This window comes from Lissotriton helveticus, chromosome 12 (assembly GCF_964261635.1).
Source record: "Lissotriton helveticus chromosome 12, aLisHel1.1, whole genome shotgun sequence".
Classification (NCBI taxonomy): Eukaryota; Metazoa; Chordata; class Amphibia; order Caudata; family Salamandridae; genus Lissotriton; species Lissotriton helveticus.
Genome location: NC_136073.1, coordinates 286,819,890 through 286,841,967, shown reverse-complemented (window position 1 = coordinate 286,841,967; position 22,078 = coordinate 286,819,890). Strand labels below are relative to the sequence as shown.

General features: G+C 41.9%; 1 protein-coding gene across 1 annotated transcript in view; it reads left to right on the top strand.

Moving 5' to 3' along the window:
* The window catches only part of LOC144799981 (ATP-binding cassette sub-family C member 12-like), a 973,671-nt gene that overhangs the window by 567,928 nt on the left and 383,665 nt on the right, over positions 1-22,078 (top strand). The window contains exons 16-17 of the mRNA XM_078671636.1: positions 17,783-17,882; positions 17,976-18,047. Coding sequence (XP_078527762.1) covers positions 17,783-17,882; positions 17,976-18,047 — 172 coding nt within the window. The remainder of the gene's footprint in view (positions 1-17,782; positions 17,883-17,975; positions 18,048-22,078) is intronic.

Genomic DNA, 22,078 nt, shown 5'->3' with positions numbered 1-22,078 from the left:
GAAAACCCCCAACTAAAAACCCAGGCTATTAGCACTGCTGTTGGAGATGTTTTCATACCTCATTTCTAGGGAGACACTGGCCGGCCAGCAGTCCTAGGCTAATTCTAATTAGCCTAACTGGGGCTCAAGCAGCAAAAGTGTAACTTCCTAAAGGTTCCTTTCGCCATATATTTTATAAAACTCTAACTTCAACAATGGATTAAATGGAATAAATATGAGAAATAGACTTTGAATGAAAATTCTACCTGCTTCCTGTCAAAATATGCAAATTAAAGTTTATAATCTTTTGACATATTCCTAGATCGAGCTATAGTCCTGCCAGTGAAAATAGTCTTCCAGTGCTAGTCACTGGAGGAACATGCAATCTTTAGTATTGCACTTGTTCAATTTTGAAATACCAGACACCCTACCTTGTGGCAACAAGGTGTACTTCAGGGTGAATTATAAATAGTTAAAAGCAAGGTTTACCGCCTATCAAAAACAAGTACTTTGGCAAGTTTGGTAGTAGGTTTTTAAGCTGTTGTGGGATGGCTACATATGATAGGCCTGAAGCCATAATTTACAGGCTCACTCTGCAGATGGCATCAAAGATGTTGAGGTTCACAGGCGGCATTTAAATTCCAAGCCCTTAATGCATGTTCTACACCACATACTGCAGACTTTGTAGGCAAGTTAAATATGTCAATCAGAATCCAGTCAATTCAGCCAGGTTTATAGGGGAAGCACCAGTACTTTAGTCCTGTGTGACAGCAGTAAAGTGCACCAAAATAGGCAGGGCAAAAATTGTGGGGAAAACACACTACAGCTGGTAATTTTCTACAATCTCCATAATGTGAAATACCCGTTTTTATAGCTAGAAGTGAAACCTGGGGATCTTTACACATGAGCGGTAGCAGGATGCCCCCTCACCTTTAGGAAGGAGAATATTGCAAGCAATTAAATGCTCTCTGGGGTTTTTGTCTAAGTTATGTCCATGAACCTAATTAGAAGGTTTTCAATGTGGGTTCCGTTTTGCTACTGTTTCATCACAAACTTATGTATTGGAGAAAGAACTCTGATAGGAAAGTGCTAACAAACAATGAAATCCATTTTTTAACCATCTTTTGCCCTCTTGTTAGTGTTGCATTATTGCTAAATTCACCTGTTTGCCAAACTATTATCACTATTTACTGATGTGTCTTGAAATGTAATTTATAATGAATGTTCCAGTAATTAGAAATTTGGAATAGAGCATTTTAATTGCTGGTTCATATTTTAGGAGCTCTATTTTCCTTGAATAGCTTAGCCTTTTATAACGACATGGTGCTATTTGCTAATCCCCTATGCACATTTTATTTTACTTTGCTTTCATGTAAAGTTGCTGTTGGATTTATGCTTTTTTTTATCGAGGTAAAACGTGTGTTCACATGCACTTTCCTAAAGAATGACAAAAATACAATGATGCACTATATGCAAAATAGGCTATGGATGCCTTTTAATCTCACCACGTACAATGCAAACTTCACCTTCTGACTCCTTTTTATAACATTATTTTTTGAAGGCAGAGCTTAAAACGCTTTAATGAGTTATGTTAAGCACTGTGGACGTTTGGTATTAATATAAAGAAAATCTGCATACAGGCAATTAAAAAAATAAAATAAAATTGCACGTTCATTTATGCATTTTTATATTTTATATTGTCATTTCCAAGCAACAAACATAGTGTCAGCGTAATATATAACAATCTATATAACAAACGAATCATTTAATTTGTTTTTTCTTATTTATCCAGAGAGAAGCGCATACCATCATATTACATATTGTTGACATAAACATAGGGAAGAACATACTTTAGAGAATAAATACATTACATTATCTACAGACTTCCATATATAGTTTCTTAATAGAGAAAGGCTATAAAAAAAAGTCAGCTTATAAATATATAGCAGTAGCCCCATATTTCATACATAGTACCATAGTTAAAAGATATATAACATATAAAAGGGAGAGGGGCGGCTCACTTCACTTGATTAATTATTTGATTTAGCATATTGATATTTAAGAGCTATTAAAAACCTGAGGCGAGCCAGTCTCCATAGCCAAGGTCACAAGTCAACCAATCAGAGAAAGGGAACTAGATCTTTTGTCCCCACTTCCTAGCCTTTCTGCCCTAAAAGTTATATAATGTTCTTTCTTGGTTATCTATGCCCATTTCTGGATCTTTCCATCTTGTTGCAATTAACAACCTGGCAACTGCAGCAGAAATAAAGATAAAGTAATTTAGGGTCGAGTCTAATCTAGTGTTGTTATTATACCCGAGTAACATCATGAGTGGGCTGAGACAGATCTTTTTCCCAAATAATTTCTCCAATAATGTCTCCAAGCCTTTTTTAAGGGTTGTAGCATATCGCAACTACAAAACGTGCAGCACCAACCCCACATCAGGGACACTTATCATTTTCTCTTTTACCCCACCCAAAAGGTTTCGCCGGGTAAAGTATAAAGAAAAAATTGTCTTATAGTGTTGAACCTTCAAGTTTGCTGAGAAGAAGATCTTTCAGACTAGTCTAATTGACATATGTAGATCTGTATCATCCTCCTCTAATTTCATAGCCCATTTTGTTTCAGTCCTTTCAAGATCATTTGGCATACTGTCCAGTAAAACATCTTAAATATGTCATATCCTACAGTCAGTTTAATCGCCTCTAGAAGGGTTTAAGTTTAAGTTTATTAGGATAGTTAATTAAAACCATTGCACAAATAGTTCTTCAAAAATTCAATATAACATGGTTAAAATCGTTTTAAAAATAAAAATAAAAAAATACAATGTAATAAAACACGATTGGATTACGGTATTTGGAACAGTCAATGGAACACAGGGTACTGTAACTATTGTTTGATTCGGAAATCCTAATGAGATTATCTCTGCTTGTTATAATTAAGTTCCCGCCGCTGCTCCTTTTCCACTTCCAATGGCTGTTTCACACAGTTAGGCTTTGAGAGCAATCTTTAGCAGCATTTTTTTGTTCGGCCGTCCTCAGAAATGTTACCAGTCTGCAGTTTAATTGAATGTTTGCCGGGTTTAGGCAGGCCAGCACTGCTTGCCTTCTGGTGCGGATACCTTTCTGTATAAATGTATCTTTTAGAAGTTATGTCTGTGCTTGGTGCAGTGCTTCACATAGGCAAATTAAGTGCAGAATATCACTGTTCTTGTTGTTACACAGCCTGCAAGCATCTTGGCCTTTGGTCCTCAACCATGGTGGTAGATGTTGGGTACATGGAAGGATCCCCAGTCTATACCTTAGGAAATTCATTTTTCTCACCCTAGGGTAGGCCTGGTTGAAATATGGTTGTGGGGTAAGCGATTTATAAGAGCTGAGGGTCATCCAAGCGTGTGATCTATTCGAGAAGGCTGCCTTGTCCTCCAATAGGGAGGATAGTTTTATGTTTTTCCAGACCAATTTATTGAAATTAAGTTGGCCGAGTTGCGCCTCCCATAGTCCAGACAATTTGGTGGAATCTAAGGCTAGTTTGAGGTAGTTTCTTGCTTGGGAAAACTCCCTATGTTGTATGTCTTGCCACAACAGATAGTTAAGCGTGTCTGAATTGGCCTTGCTTATCTTATGCCAACATATGATATAAGCACCATATCTAGCCAAGACTTGTTGTTGAAGGCCAAACTCAAGCCTTATTTGTGCTGCTGACGTGTAAGACGGAAGACGAAACATAGTTCTGTAGGCTTTAACCAACGTCCTATCCAGCTCTTTAGCATCTCTTGCCCGCATTGCCTCGCTGCCATAAGTTATCGAGGGAAGAAGTTTCGCCTGAACTACCTTCAATAGGGGAGTCAATGTCGGTCCCATCAGTTTGTTTGCAAGATTTTTCATCGTTAAGGCAGTTAACAGACCTTTCCTTTTTATTTCCTCTTTTTGGTGCCAGAAGGAACCTTCCTTGTCAAATACAACCCCTAGATACTTATACTCCCTGGCATGGTCGATTTTAGTGCCGCCAAGGAACCAATGTTTCTGTATGCTGTTTTTGCTGTTAATTGACATTGTCTTTGTTTTAGACAAGTTTATTTTTAAGTTATTTTCTTTTGTGTAATTCTGCATTTCAATTAGTAGGTGTTGCAGGCCAACATAGGTATGGCTTAGCAGAACTACGTCATCTGTGTACATGAGATTGGTTAGAGTTTTCCCTCCCAACCTGGGGGCATGGGAGTTACAGGCATCCAGCCGATTAGGAATAAATTAAACAGGGTTGGGGCAAGCACACAACCTTGCTTCAATCCTTTTGTAGTTGGTACTTTCGAGGATAGATGAGTCCCTCCACCTAGTTTCACCTGTACCCAGGTGTCCGTATGTAGGAGCGTATGTAGGAGCCTCTAGAAGGGGGATTTTATTTATCCCAAAAAAGGTCTGGCCTAATTTGGTTAAAAAAACTCGTTGCTGCTGGTCATGAGAAGCAAAAAGCAGAAGGATAGAGAGAGGACTTATCAAGGTGTTGTAACTACCGCTAACCCCTGCCCTTCCCCGGTTTCCCTTATCTCCCTCCCCTCCTCTTATCTCTAGTTGGTACATTCCCCTGGTCTGCCAGGCGCTCGCTCTGGAATGTTGACAGAGCGGAGCCGGCGTCCAGGTTGGCAAGCTGACGGCATTACGAGTTATATCTTAAGTGAAATAAATACTTTAACTTTAATCAGACTCACGTTGTCTATATACTACATTTCTTGGCGACGAGGTGGAGAAGACTGGGCCAGGGACAGTATTTGCCGTTTCCCTGGAAATTATCTCATGCTTGTCGAGACTGGAGCCGATGAAGGAGGAGCAGGCGAGTGACTCTTGCTGGCTGTTACAACTGCTGCCCGAGCGCTACAAGTAAGGAGGAAAGCAAGCCAACAGACTGTTGAGCTGGATTTTATTGACACTTGGCGAGGGTTGGTTGTTTATACGGGTGCCAGGTCGGGCATCGCTTTGCCTCCATTAACGCTGATGTGGGGGAGTGATTTATACGCGGCCGCTCACACTGTGGTGCCGGGCAGGGCACGGGCAGTAATTGAAAGGAAAAGTGCTCCGTGAGGGGCGGCTGACAGTTTCATTTCACTGGCTTTCCTGCGGCGAGCCGTCTCACGGACGCAGACGGTCTCACAGGCTCCGCCTCAAGCTCCCTGCGCGCATGGAGTTACAGTTCTGATAAACACTGCGCTACTTGAGGCTTACCGGTCATTGTTTTAGGAGTGGTGAGGTGACGTGGAAGTTCATCCTCGGTTCCCGTTCTTGTTGAACTTGAGTGAGCGGTGTCGAAAGCTTCGTGGACAGCCGCCTGGTGAAGTGCATCACTGGTTACCTCGGCTTCTCCCTGACAGGATCCAAGTTTCTCTCGAGGGGAAGTCTCCACACAGGAAGTTCCCGCCTGCTGGTGGGAAGCAGGCAGTCACATGGACTAAATCCATATGTGTAGAAGCAGAAAGAGGACTTCAGCAAAACCTAATGTTAATTTTGTTTTCCCTCAAGTGTGCCAGTATTTCATTGCAAATTAGGGAATTGTGGGGTTTTGTGACATTTCTTTGGTTTATGAGGTGAACATATGTGGTTGCTCTGTGTGGAACCTCGGCAAATCCGTTGTAATAGGATTATTTTCAGGTCTTTAGAGCACCTTTGAGCAGAGTATATCATCTCAGAAACTGTAGGAATTTAGAAACTTTATGGCAATGGCTGGAGCAGGAATGAGCCAGCCCCCGCCTTTTCTTAATGAATTAGGTGAACCTGTTATCCCTTGGAGAAGGTGGGAAGGTATCTTCAAATCATATTTAATAGCTATCGGGGGCAGCAACTACACCAATATCCGCAAACAACACAAGGTCCCAAAGAAAGAATCAAGTGGTGTTTGTGATGTATCTTCTGGAAGGTAAACAGCACCTTTAAGAAGAAACAAGCACTGTCAGTCGAGTCGTCACTTCACTGCATAGACTCGTTTAGTCATAACAACCACTACGGAGGTTTGTTTTTCAAATCAGGAGATACGGTATAATCAGGAAACAAACACATCCTCAGATTCGAGCCTTGAGAAAGCCCAGGGGGGCCAATCGTACGCCGGCGACTGTTGCTCTTCATGTTGTAAGAAGTCAAATAAAGCAAACAGAAGGTCCTGTTTCAAGATCCTTTTTTAAGTTTGAACCAAAAGGATATTGATCTGTGGCAATTGGATATACATTATATGACAATTTTCCACTGTACTTCCGAATTTTGTCTTTGTCTTTGGATAATAGTTATAACGACCTGGTGTGCTTTGGTGTATTTTGGCTCAATATTGTTCTAGGCTATCCAGTCCTAGTGTAAGCATACCCTGATGGGTGGGTAGTGTGACATCATAAGAGCACCCTAAAGAAACATTTGTTTGGAATGATCTAGAAAAACCACTGTAACTGGATGTGCAGATTGTAGGGCAAACCCACAAAGTTTTTGAATGAATTGGTTAAAAAACTCCTTTGCTTGTACATATTTAAAGTATGAGCTAGCAGGTATACTGAAGTCCTGTTGTAGATCTAAAAATGAGCACTACTGCCCTGATGAAAATACATACCTGATCCTAGACCCTAGTGAGGCCCAATTGCTCCCATTGCCTTCTAATTACATTGTAAAAGAGAGATGGGAGAAGCGGAGATTTCCACATAGGTGTATATTTGTTTTAACTAGGAATCTTTATTAGTTTTTGGACCTTACCACAGACTTTCCAGGCATTAATTATGCTCTTAAATCATACTTTTTTGAACCAGTTTGGCTCTAGTTGTCTGAGAACACCTAATTTTTACATATTACCATATAAGATGGAATCCAATTTCTTGAGTATGGATCCTTTGATCTCTCCGGGCCTAGATCTGAAAAGATAGACTATCTTTGGTAGCATTACCATTTTAACAATATTACTCCTGCCAATTATTGATATAAGTTTAACCCATGTATATGCTTTAAATCTGTGGATATTTGAGTAATTATGGGATTAAAATTAATATGACTGATTGTGTCTACTTTAGGATTGGTCCTAAGCCCATGATATGTGGCAGTATCTACTCGATGAGTATCAGAACAGTGAATATTCTCTGTGCAACTAATTTACGTCTTCTCCCTATTCAATAAATATCCTGAACATCATCTGTATTTCCAAGCCATAGCTTCAACCTCCTTCATTGCACTCTCAGGATCAGTAGTGACAATGGCGATATCGTCTGCGTATGCCAGCACCTTTGTTTCATAACCAATCATAGTAACCGGAGTATTGCCTGATTATGTAGAATTTGCTCAATAAATTGGTTAATATAGAGAGAATATAGAATTGGATAGCAGGAACGTCCCTTTCTTGTCCCTCTGGCCACCTCTATTCTTCCAGAATCTTCCACCCTTAATTGAAGTCTGGCATACGGATCCATGTGCATTGCCTTAATAGTGGTAATCGTTCGTGGACCGAATACCTTTAACTTCAAGACACCTCATTGATATTTCCACGCTACCTGATCAAATGCTTTTTCATCATAGAGGAGGATCATAGCCATCTGACACCCAGTCACTTCAGCAATATCAAATAGAGGGATAACATGCCTTATATGAGCAGTGGTTCTCCTTCCTGGCATAAATCCATGTTGCCATGGTGTGACCAGATGAGCTATGATCCTCCCTAAACATACCCCTAAGATCTTAGAATATAATTTGGTATCAGAATTCATAAGGGATATTGGTCAGTACGAGGTCGGACTATCCGAGGATTTGTAATTTTTAGGGAAAATAATGATATCCATACTTTTCCAGGATTTGGCATGCAGCCCACTCTGTTGTACTCCTAAGAACAAATCTAAAAGAAAGGTAGCTAATTCTGTTTGAAACACCTTATATACCTCCACTGGTATTTTTTCAGGGCCCGCCCTTTCCCTGCAGCAAGTTTGCGTAATACATTTAATACTTCTTCTAGTGAGATGTCAGCCTCCAATTCCTGCAGAGTGGCTTGGTCTATGATTCCACCCAGGTCCAACCCCTAGATTACCTCAAGCCCATCCACCTGACAATCATCCTTATATGGATCTCAATAAAATTCTTCAAATACGCATAGATATCATTAGTATCAGTTGCAAATGACCCATCTTTCCTTTTAATTGATACATTATAGTTCCTAGTTGCTTTCTGCATTGTGCGTAGAGCTAGAAGTTTCCCAACTGACTCACCATATTAGTAGATCTCATTCTTCCTTTTGCAACCTTATGGGTATAATAACTGTTTATCTCTGCTTTTACCATTGTGAGTTCAAGCTGGATTTGTACTGCATCCTACCCCTGACTAATCCTAACCATATGCTCTTTTTCTAATTTAACTAACTTTTCTAACAAGCTTCTACTCTCGGCCTCCTGATGCTTCCTACTGTGTGCCACAAAGCTAATGATCTCTCCCTTCAGCCTTGCTTTGAAAACATCCCATATAGTGCCCCATGGGGCACTATACTTATTGATATCAAAATAACTAACTAGCCAGCTTCTCATATGCTCTATGAACTCTGCATTTGCAAATAGTTTCCTGTCAAACGTCCTTTATACTGACCCTTAGAGCTCCCTTGGACCATAACCTCTGAAACCAATGTATTGTGATCTGATGCAAGATTCAGCAATTTCATAATCCCTACTTTATCCAAAATTCTACCAGAAACCAATATATAATCTCATCTAACGTATTTTTTGTGTGGGCTGGAAAAGTATGTTTAGCCTGGGTCAGTAGAATGTTTAGCAGTCCACACTCCAACCAGGCTGTCGCTACCCATGAATAAAGTCAATGCCCTGTGAACTTCCTTTTTTTCCCCTGATAATTTCTCATTTGGAGCCTATCCACCCCCAGGGTGTATTAAAATCCCCATAAACTATCAGAGAATCTGATCAGGATGCTAGTTCTACCTCCAAGTCTCACGGCACTTTGGAGTCATCCTTATTTGAGCCATAAAAAGTGCAGACTGTTAATCCTATATCTAACTCCACCAATGCCCATCTACCACATTTGTCCACCAATTTCTGCCTTATGTTGTTCCTAGCTAGGATAACACCACCCTAATAGTGGAGCTGTGAGTGGAACATGCCAATAGTGCATAGCCTTTGATTGATAGCATTTCCCTCCTACCCCTTGGGATATGTGTCTCCTTTTGGCATATTATATCAGGGGCTACTGATCTAAGAATCTCGGCGACCCTTAACTGCTTGGCCTTATAATTCAGCACACCCACATTAACTGTACATATAGTTATTCTAACCATTTGGCATCAAAAATTATTATTATCATTCCTTTTTTAATTTTTTACCCTGCTTCCCCCACCCCAATACCCCTATCCACCCCTACCCCTGCCACCATCATCCCTACCACCGTTTCCTTCCCCAAACACCCCCTCCTACCCTCTGCCCCTTCCTACCCAGCCCTGATCAATGCACAGACCACTTATTGGTCTGTGTGTGAGATGAGGGCAGCCTCTCCAACCAATGGTCAATCATTAAAGACAACTAACAGCCATTCTTCTTCTAACCGTTATCTTATTTGTGGTAAAGCTCCACTTATACAAAAGATTACAAGCACAAATTCCCTTATCAAATGTTGTTTTTTGGTGTGAAAGCATTAAAAGAGAATAGACAACAAGACAATAAGAAAAGAAGCATCATGTGAAATGTGGAGAATTTAAAGAGAAGATAGGAGCACCGCCTCCAATAGCCAGAGGTGTCTCATGCTTATACTCAAGTCTCCATTAAAAATTCCTTTGCTTTAATTTCTGAAGTGAAGAACCGTATCTGTCCCCCCAGATCACCTTCAGACGTGCAGGATTACTTAGATATGCCGCAGCGCCCTTGTCCTTGTCCCTTGTAAAAGCTTAATTAATTGCCACAAACGCCACCGCATTTTAACCATTATATGGCAAAAGTCAGGTCTGACAAAGAATGAAATATCCCTACTCATCCGTTTAGCTTCAGGTCTGGCCTTCTCAAAGATTGATTGTCTCAGAAGGAAGTTCCCAAAATATACCAAGATGGCTCGCAGCTTTGACTCTTCTCTGACTGGTTATTTCAAGGCAAAGGTTACCCTATGAACGTGTTGCCCCTCTTAGGACCAGTTCCACCCATCTAGCTCTGGAAAAGCTATGCGTGGCAGTTCCACCATGTATGCACGGATATCTGTTCCCTCCTTGCCTTCCGGCACTCCCAGCACCTGCAAGTTATTGCATTGTTGATGATTCTCCTGATCCTCAAATGAAATGAAAGAGACATTTATAAAGCGCATGGCTACCCGTAGGCCTCCCAGCACTAAGAAGAGAGCGTACAGGTAAGAACTGAATTATAGGGCTGGGAATAGATGAGTCTTCGAAATTTTTCGGAAAGAAAGATGATCTTTTGTCAACCGAATATATTCCGGAAGGTCATTCCATTTCTTGGAGGCAACATAAGAGAAACGTCGTCCTCCACTTCTGGCCCTCTTGATTTTGGTACTATGGCCATGCGTTTACTTTCAGACCGGAGAGCTCTTTTAGGACAATATGGAGAGACCATCTGATGAAGTATTGGTGGACCATTAGAGGTTAGAATCTTGTGCGTAATGCAGAGAGATTTAAATTGAATTCTCTCAGCAATAGGAAGCCAGTGGAGGTGATTCAACGCTTTCCAACGCTTTCCTCACTGATTCTCTCTGAGTAATATGCAGAAGCATTCTTGCTGCACAATTCTGAACCTTCTGAAGAAGGTTTATCGTGTACTGAGGAGCTCCAAGATAAAGCGCATTTGCATAGTCCTGGAGAAGCAGCTTCTTCGCATAGAAGGGTAAAAGAGGAAGAATTTTTCTCACCATTCTCATCATTCCAAAGCAGCACCCTGCCACTTTCTTTGCCTGGAGCCTCATGTTAAGTTTGTCATCAAGCCAAACACCTAGACTCTTTATATGGTCTTTGGGTGTGGGCAAATTCCCCATGCAATTGGGCCAATTGAATATCAGACCAGGTTGTCAATTTTTGCCCACTACCATAAGGTCCATTTTTTCCTCCATTCAGTTGTAGGAAAGAGCCTTTCATCCATGCCAAATGGTTCCACAATTTTTGCCAAGGGGTGCATATAAATGTTGAAAAGAGTAGGGCCCAATGAGGAGCCCTGTGGCACTCCACATTTCAATTGCATGATCTTAGAAATTGTATCGTCTTCAAAGATGTTAACCACCTCAGTGCAGTTCCTGTCACCCCCAATTCTTGACATCTGGAAATAAGAAGTTGGTGGTTGACGGTATCAAAGGCCGCACTGAGGTCTAGGAGGATTATTGCTGCTGATCCACCTGCATCCATAATTTTTCTCGCCTCCTCAACTACAACCACCAGAGCAGTTTCCATGCCCTGATGGGGTCTGAAACCTGTCTGTGTTGGGTGAAGGCGATCATTGTCCTCAAGATATGATGACAAGATAGAGTTTACATGTTTCTCAGCCAGTTTTGCGATTCCAGGTAATAGTGAGATAGGGCGATAATTTGCCAATATCTCTGGATCAGATCCTTCCTTTTTGAGCAAAGCTCTTACCATGGCTTTTTTCCATTGAGCAGGTACCTTCCCAACTTCCAATGACATGCTGATAAGTGCAACAATAGTGGGGGCTACTTCTGTAGATACCTTATTCAAAATCGTCGGAGGAGCCATATCTATTGGGGAGCCTGATTTTAATTTGTTCAATAGAGATATCAAGCCCTCAGCCTTCAGAGGTGGAAAGGATTCAAGACTAGATTGTATCGGAACTCTTATTACTTCTGATTGTTGTTCATTATCCAACCTATCCAATGTTTGAAAAGCTGAGTAGATCGCCTCAATTTTTGCATGGAAAAACTCAGCGAGGTCATTACATCTCTTCAGTGAATCCCTTGACTTAACTTTATTAATTGAGGGAGTAGTTAGAGATCTAAATATTTAAAAAATCTCGCGAGGAGTGTTTGAGGCGGATACAATTTTTGCCTCGTAGAATTTTGATTGCGCAGTACAAATTTCTAATTTATAGAATTTGATAGCTTCACGGTAGACTTGCTTTTTCTCTAATGTGTAGTCTTTCCGCCACTGCCTCTCTAACTGTTTAAGTTTGTGTTTCAGATCTTTTAGCTCAGGGGTATACCATGCTATTTTTTTGGGACCTTGTTTGATATCTCTACATTTTATTGGAGCTATCTGGTCCAAGGAGGCTGCAATCCAGTTATTGAATTGTCTATTAGCTACTTCAGGGTCATCATTAAGTACCGGGCAGGTGTCTGTGAAGATAGCTGCCCAACCTACAAGCGGGACTTTTGACCAATTTCGGCTAAACTTTTCCATCTGGTTTCCTGACATCTCCTTTACAGGTGGAGACCAGGAGAAAGGAATCAAATAATGGTCACTCCACAGTACCGGGAGAGGGTTATCAACTGCTATGTCAGCATTGGTGAAAATAGGATCAAGAAGGTGTCCCTTAATATGGGTCGCTTCCTTCACTTTCTGGGTAAGCAGTAGTGCACCTAGTGAGTCAACTAATTCTTCCACGCCAGGTGCAATTCTTCTCTTCCAAGTGCAGATTTAGGTCGCCTAACACTGAATAATTTAACAAAGTGCTTATAGGATTTGCTATATTTTCAAATAAATCACTATAAAAAGAGCCAATGGCTCCTGGCGGCGTATAAATAAAAATACCTGAAAAGGTACATGTTGAAGTGAAACTTATGGCAAAGGAGCAGCTTTCACAATCGCGGATCGACCCGTCTTTAATTCGGCAGCTGAAAGGCTCTCTATAAATAATAGCAAGCCCCCCACCTCTACTCACTATACGATCTTGAATTTGGATATAATATCCCGGTGGAAGAGCCTGAACTACAGCTGGATTAGACCAGTCCGTAAGCCAGGTTTCCGTAAGAACCATAATATCAGGACTGTGATTTTTCAAAAGGTGCCGTATTTCTAGCGCATGCTTGGAAAGTGAACGGCAGTTAAGCAAGCACATTTTATACTTAGTGGCTGGAGGGGGGTTGTTCGCCGCCGAACTGCCAGTATCCAGGACTAAAGGGCATTGTGGGCATGATTTATAAACAAAAGGGGGTCCCAAACAAGAATGGCAAGTGTGTGGGCCGCGCAATCGCCTTAACTGTAAGGCTGTATAGGTGCAAGACCCCCCCCCCCTCGGTCGACCAGGGGTCCTGGCCCCTGGGCCCGGCTGGGTTCGTATGGGCGCAGACGGGCTTGCCTCTGGCGCGCCCGCTGCGCGCGTCCACTGCGCGGTCGCGTCATCTGCCTCTTTTGACCCTGGGCGCGAAAAATTCCCCAGGCAACTATGCCGCTGACCCTCTCCTCCCAAAATGTCAGCCACCCCCAGAGTATTCAACACAACTCCGTCCCCACAGGTAGGCAAATTTCCATTGAATTTCGATGCAATGGGATTCATGTGCCTCTGTCTGCACCGGTGTACCTGCCAGATCTGGTTTGATTGAGGTAGTTCTTGTTTCAAGGTCCGTCATGCGTTCACCTATGACACTAGTGCCTTGGCTAGCTTTCTAACCCCACCCTGCACTTTTCGTTATTGCAGCTTGAGACTTGCAGTCATCCTGCCACATTTCCTCTCAGTGTGACATTATACATTGGAGGACAGTATCCAGTGTAGGCGGATTTGAGCTAAAGGTGTCTTGAGGAGTGCAGACTAACTGTTCGCTGGTGCATAGTTCCATTTCAGATCTTTACCTCCTGATATTTTTCGACCTAGCTTCTTAACCATCTTACGTGCTGTCATGGCAGAAGCGCATACACTTGCATCTAGAGCGCTGTCATTATTGCTAGACCCTGTGAGAGAACCAGATCCATTTACTGACCATTCTGTTCTGTCAGATAGTGAGAAAAAGCAATCATTAGCCTCCATGTCCAGAACATTGTTGCCAATTTCGAGCCCCAAAGGATCGGCCACCAACTACTGGAACACCTTTGGTCTCTGAGCGCTATTTGCGAGGGATAGATCTGCAGTGGTCGGACTGTTAGCTAGGGTACATTTATCATCTATAGCCCAAATCAGAGGGCCACTATTCTGCACACTACCTGACGTTAATTGAGCCAGCTTCCCCTTTTCCCACAGACTCCCATCACCACTCACAGCACTCTCAGTACTCTCTGTACTCTAGAACCTCTTGACACTATGAGGTTTGATCTTCATTAAATGATATGGGCATATCAACACAATCTTTGCCTTTTCTACTAAAGGATAAGATACCAATACAATTGTATCTTCATCTTGAGGGGCAGATGTCCTAGTCTCTACAAGTGACTTTTCCGCATGAGGCTGAATTGCTTTGCTGTGGGTCCATTTAGGGTTGGCTGTTTCTGATGGTACCCTCTCTGCAGGAGGCTGAGTTGCTTTATCATCGGACCGATCAACTCCGGGTGCCTAATGTTGGATTGAATCACCAGGCTTTCCAGCTGAGCCTCGCAATAGCTCCAGCACTGTAAAACCGGCTGGACGCTGGGTAAGCGTGGCCCTGCCTTACCCCCCTCCTTTCCGGGGCAAACTCTGATCTGGGTGCTGGAAGTACATTATGTCACTGGTACGTCTTCATTCTCCACTCCTGAGTCGGCTGGACCAGCGGGAGTGCTGTGGGTGGGGGGCGATCTTCCCCTTGTAAATGCCCCGCCACCTTAGGACCCATCTTCGCTGCTTCGCTGTGAGCGCTGCATACACCACAGTCGGCGTGAACCAGCAAGGCCGCCATCAGTCGACCAAAGGCGAGCAGGCTGTCACAAATCAGCCTAACCCTGAAACAACCACCACCCCACAGTTGAATCACCACAGAGACACCCAAGGACATATTCCATGGTTAGGTGAGCTGATTCTTATTCATACCCATTTGGTCAAAAGGCTGCCAAGCGACCACATCAAGGGGCCACCATCTTGCTTTCCCCCTCCTAAACCAATCATCTCAAAACAAAAATAATGTGTTTTTTTCATATCAAGACATGTTTCTCCTTATTGTGATTTGTAAATAAGAAGTTGAGAAAAAAATGTAATCAAGACATTTTTTAAAGTTAGGACACATATGTTATAATATGTCCGGTTGTTAAACATGAAACATATACAGGGCATCATGCATGAACACACGCTGCAAACAAGTATGCAAATAATGGATTATGTGTGAAATGCTGGAAAACAGCGAACGGGCTGGGTGGTGCCTAAAAGTTTATGCCTTCAGATATAGTGGTTTCTATACCACAATCTTTTAAAACGTAATAGTTAACACTATCTCAAATATGGATTACCGTAAACAGTGCCCTGAAAAATGGTTTATATTACCCTTACAAATAATACATAAACATGCATTTCAAAGTTTAAACATGCTACTCGCTACACTTTTGCCCCTTATGGTTTGTATGTTTGCATGTTCACTTTCAGGTGCCAAAAGTATCAGAATAACAGCATATTACTTTAAAGTAGGGTTTAATTATTCTTATCTCAGATCCAGCATGCAAATATGTGCTGTTCTTTCTTTTTAACATTAAAGACTATATTTCGGCGTTGGTTTAGAAAATAGGCCATCTATTGGAAGCAACGGCGAGGCTTGGTCACTTGCGTAACTGTCACCCAAGAATGAAATAACATATTCGTTCCTTAACAGAATCCTACGAGGTAATGCAATACAGTGGTTTATTGAAAATGCTCTTAAGCATCCTGCATGGGAGCACCAGGGCAAATGCTGCATTAAATAAGTGCCAAAAGCAAATAAATCCACGTCCATCATGCTAACATTGTCCCCACAGAAAGCAGGAAAAAAAACACTGCTGTAATGGCAGTCATGTATATTCAAGCCCTCAGCAGAACATATGATGACAGTTTTGGCAATTATATACAAAATCGCGCTTTCGAAGCCTTTCTTTAGGCGTCTTACAAGCAATAGACAGAAAATTTAGGGACTCTAGTATCAAGTTCTTTGTTTGCGACCACAAGAACACATTTTGGTATGTATCAAAACCAAACTGCGATTCGGTAGCATGTTACCGAATTGCAATTTTGGTTTGCGACCAGATATCGATTCGGTATTTGAAAGGGGCATCCGTTCCAAATACCACATTTGAATGGTATGTATTAATGTTTTGGGACCGAATTCCGGATGCAAAACATTAATAATTTACCGACTATCGAAGTGTAGTGGTAATGCCACGGGCCCACTACATCTTCTTAAACACGCAAAAGAGAAAAAAAGAAGCTTTTCTTTTTAAACGCATCCCGTTTTCCTGTAAGGAAAATGGATTACATAAAAAAACAAAAACTGCTTTATTTAAAAGCAATCACAGACATGGTGGTCTGATGACCTCAGCAGTTCACTATCCCTGTGATGGCGTTGATTCCGAATGAGTCGCAAATTGCTACCTACCTCCTTAATATTTACGAGGAAGGTCAATTAGCAACCGACTAGTAATCATTAGGAATAGTGATTTTCTAATTGGGATTCCCCGAAAATCACAATTAGGTAATCGCTATTCCTAATATTGACACATCTGGCCCTAAATCCAGTATGTTTTGGCCATCAATGCTATAGAGTGTTTTTAATAGTACAATGTTTTTATTTATTTAATTTACTTTATTTATAGAGCGCACTGTCACCTAGCAGGCATCCTGGCGCTGGCAGATCCAGGAAACAGTTTAACAGGTGCCCAAAGCAGACCGCCAACTAAATCTTGGGAAATAACCAGGTTTTCAATCTCCTTCTAAAAGGAAGGAGGTCACTGACTTGTCTAAGCTCCAAAGGGAGTTCGTTCCAAAGTTTAGCGGCTGCTGCACCAAAGGATCTGCCCACCGATTTAATTTTCTTAAACCTCGGTATCTTCACCAATCTAGCCGATGAAGAGCGGAGATTTCACACAGGGACATACCAAACAAATTTTCTCTGCAAGGAGACAGGCCCCAGCCCATGCAGGGCTTTAAACACCATACAGAGGGACTTGAACTGGACTCTCTGTCTCAACGGGAGCCAATGCATCTGAACTAAGGCGGAGGAGGAGGAGACCCATCTCGGCCACCCTAAGGCTAACTTGGCAGCCGCCGACTGAATTCTCTGTAGCCTGTCCGGAAGGTATTTCGGGGACCCAAGCAGAAGAGCATTACAATAATCTAATCTGCTCAGAATGGTGCTACGCATCACTAATGCCCGCGCTGGAGGAGACAACAGAGGGAAGATTTTCCTAAGTGATCTGATAATGGCAAAGCCGCAGGCCACCGTTTTTGTAACCTGAGCCTCCATCGTAAGTTTGTTATCAAACATTAGGCCCAGGTTACGGACCGTTTTAACTGGCCGAACAGCGGTCGAGGTGTTGGTAGGCCAAAAATTGCTGGGCAGCACGGAAGGAACCCTGTCCCTAGAGCAGTAGAGCACCTCGGTCTTACCTGCATTAAATTGCAGCGAGTTATCCTTCAACCAAAGCACCATATCTCGCAAGCAGCTATGAAACACTTCCAGTATGGTCGACTGATCTCCCTCAAAGGAAAGAATCAATTGCCATTTCATGTTTATACATTTGTTTTTCTGTCTGCACGTGTTTCTGGATATTTATCTGCTTCACCTGTAACTGTATGTGTACGTTTCTGCACATTTGTGGCTGCATGTGGGTATGTGTACATATGCATGTTTCTGAATATTGGTTGAATGCATACAGTTGCATGTGTGTGTTTTGTGCTTTTACATCCAAACATAACAAAAGAAATTCACACCTAAAATAAGCCGGACCTATTGTTTTTGCCATTGCTGGTTCACATATGTATGCATATTTCTTACAGGAGGTGAACGATAATGCATCAACACATGGAACTCCTTTACATATCATTTGTGGTGAAGAAAATGCACGAGCGACCACTCAGAAGGGAATTGTGAACCCTGGTAAAAAGCTGCTTTTACAAATGTTGAATTCTTTTTGACATTTCTACTTTTGCATTTTACTTTTATATTTGTCTTTTTCTCACTTCTGTACAGCATTTGACATGTTGGATGAATCAAGTGAACAGAACGTTCCTATAAAAGAGGCTGACATGGGAGAAGAAAAAGGTATATTTATGGAGAGTTCTGATCAGTAGCACATGAAATAAAAATCCATGGTTAACATTGGAGCCACGTGCTCCAATAAAGCTGGTTCACTGAGGCTTTTGTCCTTCAAAATGTAAATATTTAATTCCCGGGAAGATTCATGATTACATATGTCATTATAGATTGTAAGTATACATCGGTTAATCACTGTATACAGACGTACACAGTCACACATTATTATTATTGGAATCACAGGCTTTCAATATTTGGCAACTATTTATTCAGAAACGAATTGCTATTTCTTTCCCGCTGTCTAAATGTGGTGGTATATGAGATCACCACTTTAGCTCCACATTGAGTAACTTCAGCCCCATTATGTAGGTATGTGTACTTTTATAGCACAAACCTAGCTGCAAGGAAATTGGACTCTATTTAGGGTAAAGTGGTGTAGTAAGAGCAGTTGCCTGTTGCAGAATGAATACTCTTGATGTAATGTTTGGGCCCATGGTGTGTAAGTTATTTGCTTACAGATTAAATGTCTCTTTAAGCCATGAGTGTCTAGTTCCTTCTGCAAGAGCAGGAGAGAAGGACCTTGAAGTCTATTTGTATGTATGGAATTCAAGATTATGGATTCACAGTAGGAAAATGCTTATTATTTAGTCTTCCTCTTTCACTTTTCTCTCCAATCTGATGTTGTTTCTGCTGTTTGTACTTTGTAGCCTACTGAGATCTTGATATTCCTTGCAAGGTTTAGTAGTGATATGTTTGAGTTTACAGACTTGAAAGTGATAGAGCAGATCTTGAAGGTGATGCATGAAGGCAGAGGAAGCCTGTCAGTTTTGGATGATTTATTCAGATTTTCTTAGCCCTATGACATGTCCGGGAGGACACGGCTCACGCGAATCAGGGTTGCCAGAGAGTGTTACCTCCATCTTAGTGAGGACTAATGGTTGGACAGCAATTCTGAAATTGGGTTCAGTTGTGAATGATTTGAATTTGCAAAACATTGTTGATTGATTACATTCGGCCCCTGTCTTCTCGGTAATGGGTTTCCTGTAGTTCAGTAGCATGTTGTTGTGGAAGCCAAGCTAAGTATAGATGGCTCACCAAAATATTAGAAAGAATCCTTATCCTCAGCACTCTGTCAGAACTCTCCTTGGTACAAAATCGTAAAACAATATCCTGCCACATAACGCCCCCCCCCCAAGTCTGGAATAATGTTATCATTTCAAACACCACCCTTAGCAACACCAACACTCTCCCGCACACACTCCCAGTTTTAAAAATAATAAAGTAGAATGTGGAACCTGACTCCCTTCCACATTGCTCTCCGCCTCATTCCCTTCCCCTCACAACCTAAAGCTGCAATCTTTGCTGACACATTGAGAAGTAGAGATCTGGTGTCTCACTAAAAGCAGCTCCCTGAGAATCTCTCATCAAGTTGTCCACAATTTCTCTGTCATCTCAAGACATTTCGCTGAGAAGGGAGATGGTGATTGGATATGCAGAAGTGCTAGCTTCATTTCCACACTTTCTTTGGATTGCTGTCGAATTAGGAGAGACACTGGAAAACCATCAAGTTAGAGCACGAACATAAGGACAAAACATTCACGTCTCTGATGTCAGAGTAGTTAAAAAACAAATCTTGTTTGACTTTGACATCAGAATTGCAAATAACCATGTTTTGTGGCCTATGTTCTTAATGATGCCTTCTTATGGATAGTATGTTTAAGAAGAATATATTTTACAGAAAAGTAATGATGATGCTCTGCATGGCCACTATGGATGGCCTTTCAGATCTCAAAAATGGGTACTGTAATTTTTGATACACCAAACACAGCTTGAAAAGGAAGTAAAATTAGCGTTCACATAATAAATATTTGACCTGCCATCCTTAGGGTGGTTTTCCCCAAATAATTTGCCTGCTTAACTCCAATGTATTCTCAAATTCGTTTTGTTGGCCTTAGGACTCTGTGCACTCTACCACTGCTAACCAGTGCTGATGTGCTTGAGCTCCTCCCCCTGAACATGGTTTGATTGGAATACACCTAATTGACACATTTAGTTTACTCTTTGTAGAGTGGTATACCATATACCCAGGGCCTGTAAATTAAATATTACCAGTGGACCTGCAGCACTTATGGTGCCACCCAATTAAGTAGCACTTCAAAACATGTCCCTGGCCTGCCATTGCAGCCTAAATGCAGTTTCTAACTGCCATGGTTGAGCTTGAAACTCCCCATAGGAAAGCATTGGGAATTCCTTATTTCATTTAATAAGCTGTAATCCTAAGTGGGAACAGGTGGCTATATTATGTTTGGTACCTATGAAATTGTAATGATAAACCTCCTTTAATGGTAAAGTCAGAATTTTCATTTCAGTTTTGAAAATGCAACATTCATTAAGTTGGAATTTTCCCTCCCTTCCTTAGCCCTGCTCCCTGTCTTAGGTCACATGACTGGGTGTAGCTGAAAATTAGACTTTGTGAATTCCTCTCCCGGACAGTCACACAATAGAGGGATTAGGCGTACCTCAATGGACCATTTGCTGGCAGGATGGGGGGCGGAGCTGAGTACAGCCCCACTTACATCTGAAAAGCCAGTGCTCTGCCTTCACACAAAGGACCTAACAACCCTGCATTGTCACTGGAACAAGTTTGGAGCCAGGGCAAGGGAGTCAGGAAGTTCTATGCACTTCAAAGTTCATTTCCAGAGGTTTTCTCACCTTCCAGAAGATGGAAACCAGGGTATAAAGCTAGGACCTTCAGACACACTTTTAAGGTCACTACTGGACCTTTGGAAGAACTCTCCATGGGCTGCTTTCTGCTGTGACCTGTTGTGCACTCTGCCAAATTCTTCCTGGACCTTGATGGACTGCTTTGCTGCCTGGAGCCTATCTTCAACCCTGAGAGGGAAGGCCTACTGTTGAGCCCTACATCTTCACCTGCATCCATGACTACCAGAAGGGATTCAAATGTCTTTTTTGCTAGCCTTCTTTTCAGAGTCTCAAGGACAAAAAAGGCTTCCACCATCTTGAACCCACGCCTGGACCCAGCCTGAGTGAATCCTGAACCCCCACGAGGTGTCCCACCATTTATTTACCCTTGGTCGTGGTGCTAAAGGTGCCCTGATGGCAAATTCTCAAAACGGACGACTTACAAACATTTTGACCAAAAACTACTCTGAGAACCAAGAGGGGGCTGGTATCAACTTGCTTGCCTATCTTCCTGAGGTGCATCGCCAGTCAGATTGACTTTGTGGCTTCTCTCGCTATGTTCTTCTTTGCCGCAAATCCTTTTCAGTGGTCCTTTACCAAATGGGTATCCAACCTAGTGGAACTGTCTTCAGCCTCAGCCCTTGCCTCATCCCACTGGAGATCTTCTACTTCCATTTCAGTGACTAAGTCCAAATGTAGAAATCTTTACCGCAGCTTTGATTTAAGGCTATCCGATGATGCCCCTCCCTTCTCGGACACCTCCTACAGCCTTGCCCTACTGAACTCTACCTTCTCAGACACTTCTTCTCACTTCTTGTATCTGAACTGTTTTCTATTGCGGTCTGCCCTATTTGTTGACTTTGACCAATCTTGCGTGACTGGATGTCTACGGTTACTACTTTATCTTTAAGGTGCTAGCTTTTAACAAAAGCTTTTAAAATTCATAGCTCAAATTCTACTGATTGTATTTTTGTCCTTTTTCTGTCAAATAATTTATGAAAATGTACTCTATTTTTCTAAATTGGGTTGGCATTTTGTTTGTATTGCGTTTTCACTTTATTACTGTTTGTGTGCTGCATAAATACTTTACACATTGCCTCTAAGTTGAGTCTGACTGCTTTTTGTGCCAAGTTACCCAAAGTTTAACACAGGTTAATATAGTGACTTTTTGTGGTTCATCCTGCAAGGATTGTGGCTGATGCTTCACCAAGGCTCGCACCACAGTGAACCAACAACCAGATTTATCCCATTAGTATCCAGAGGTGTGGATCAAAATGTGTGTTTGTGCAGCATCATACAGTGGTTTGTGTTACACAAAAATACCAGATAAATAATTT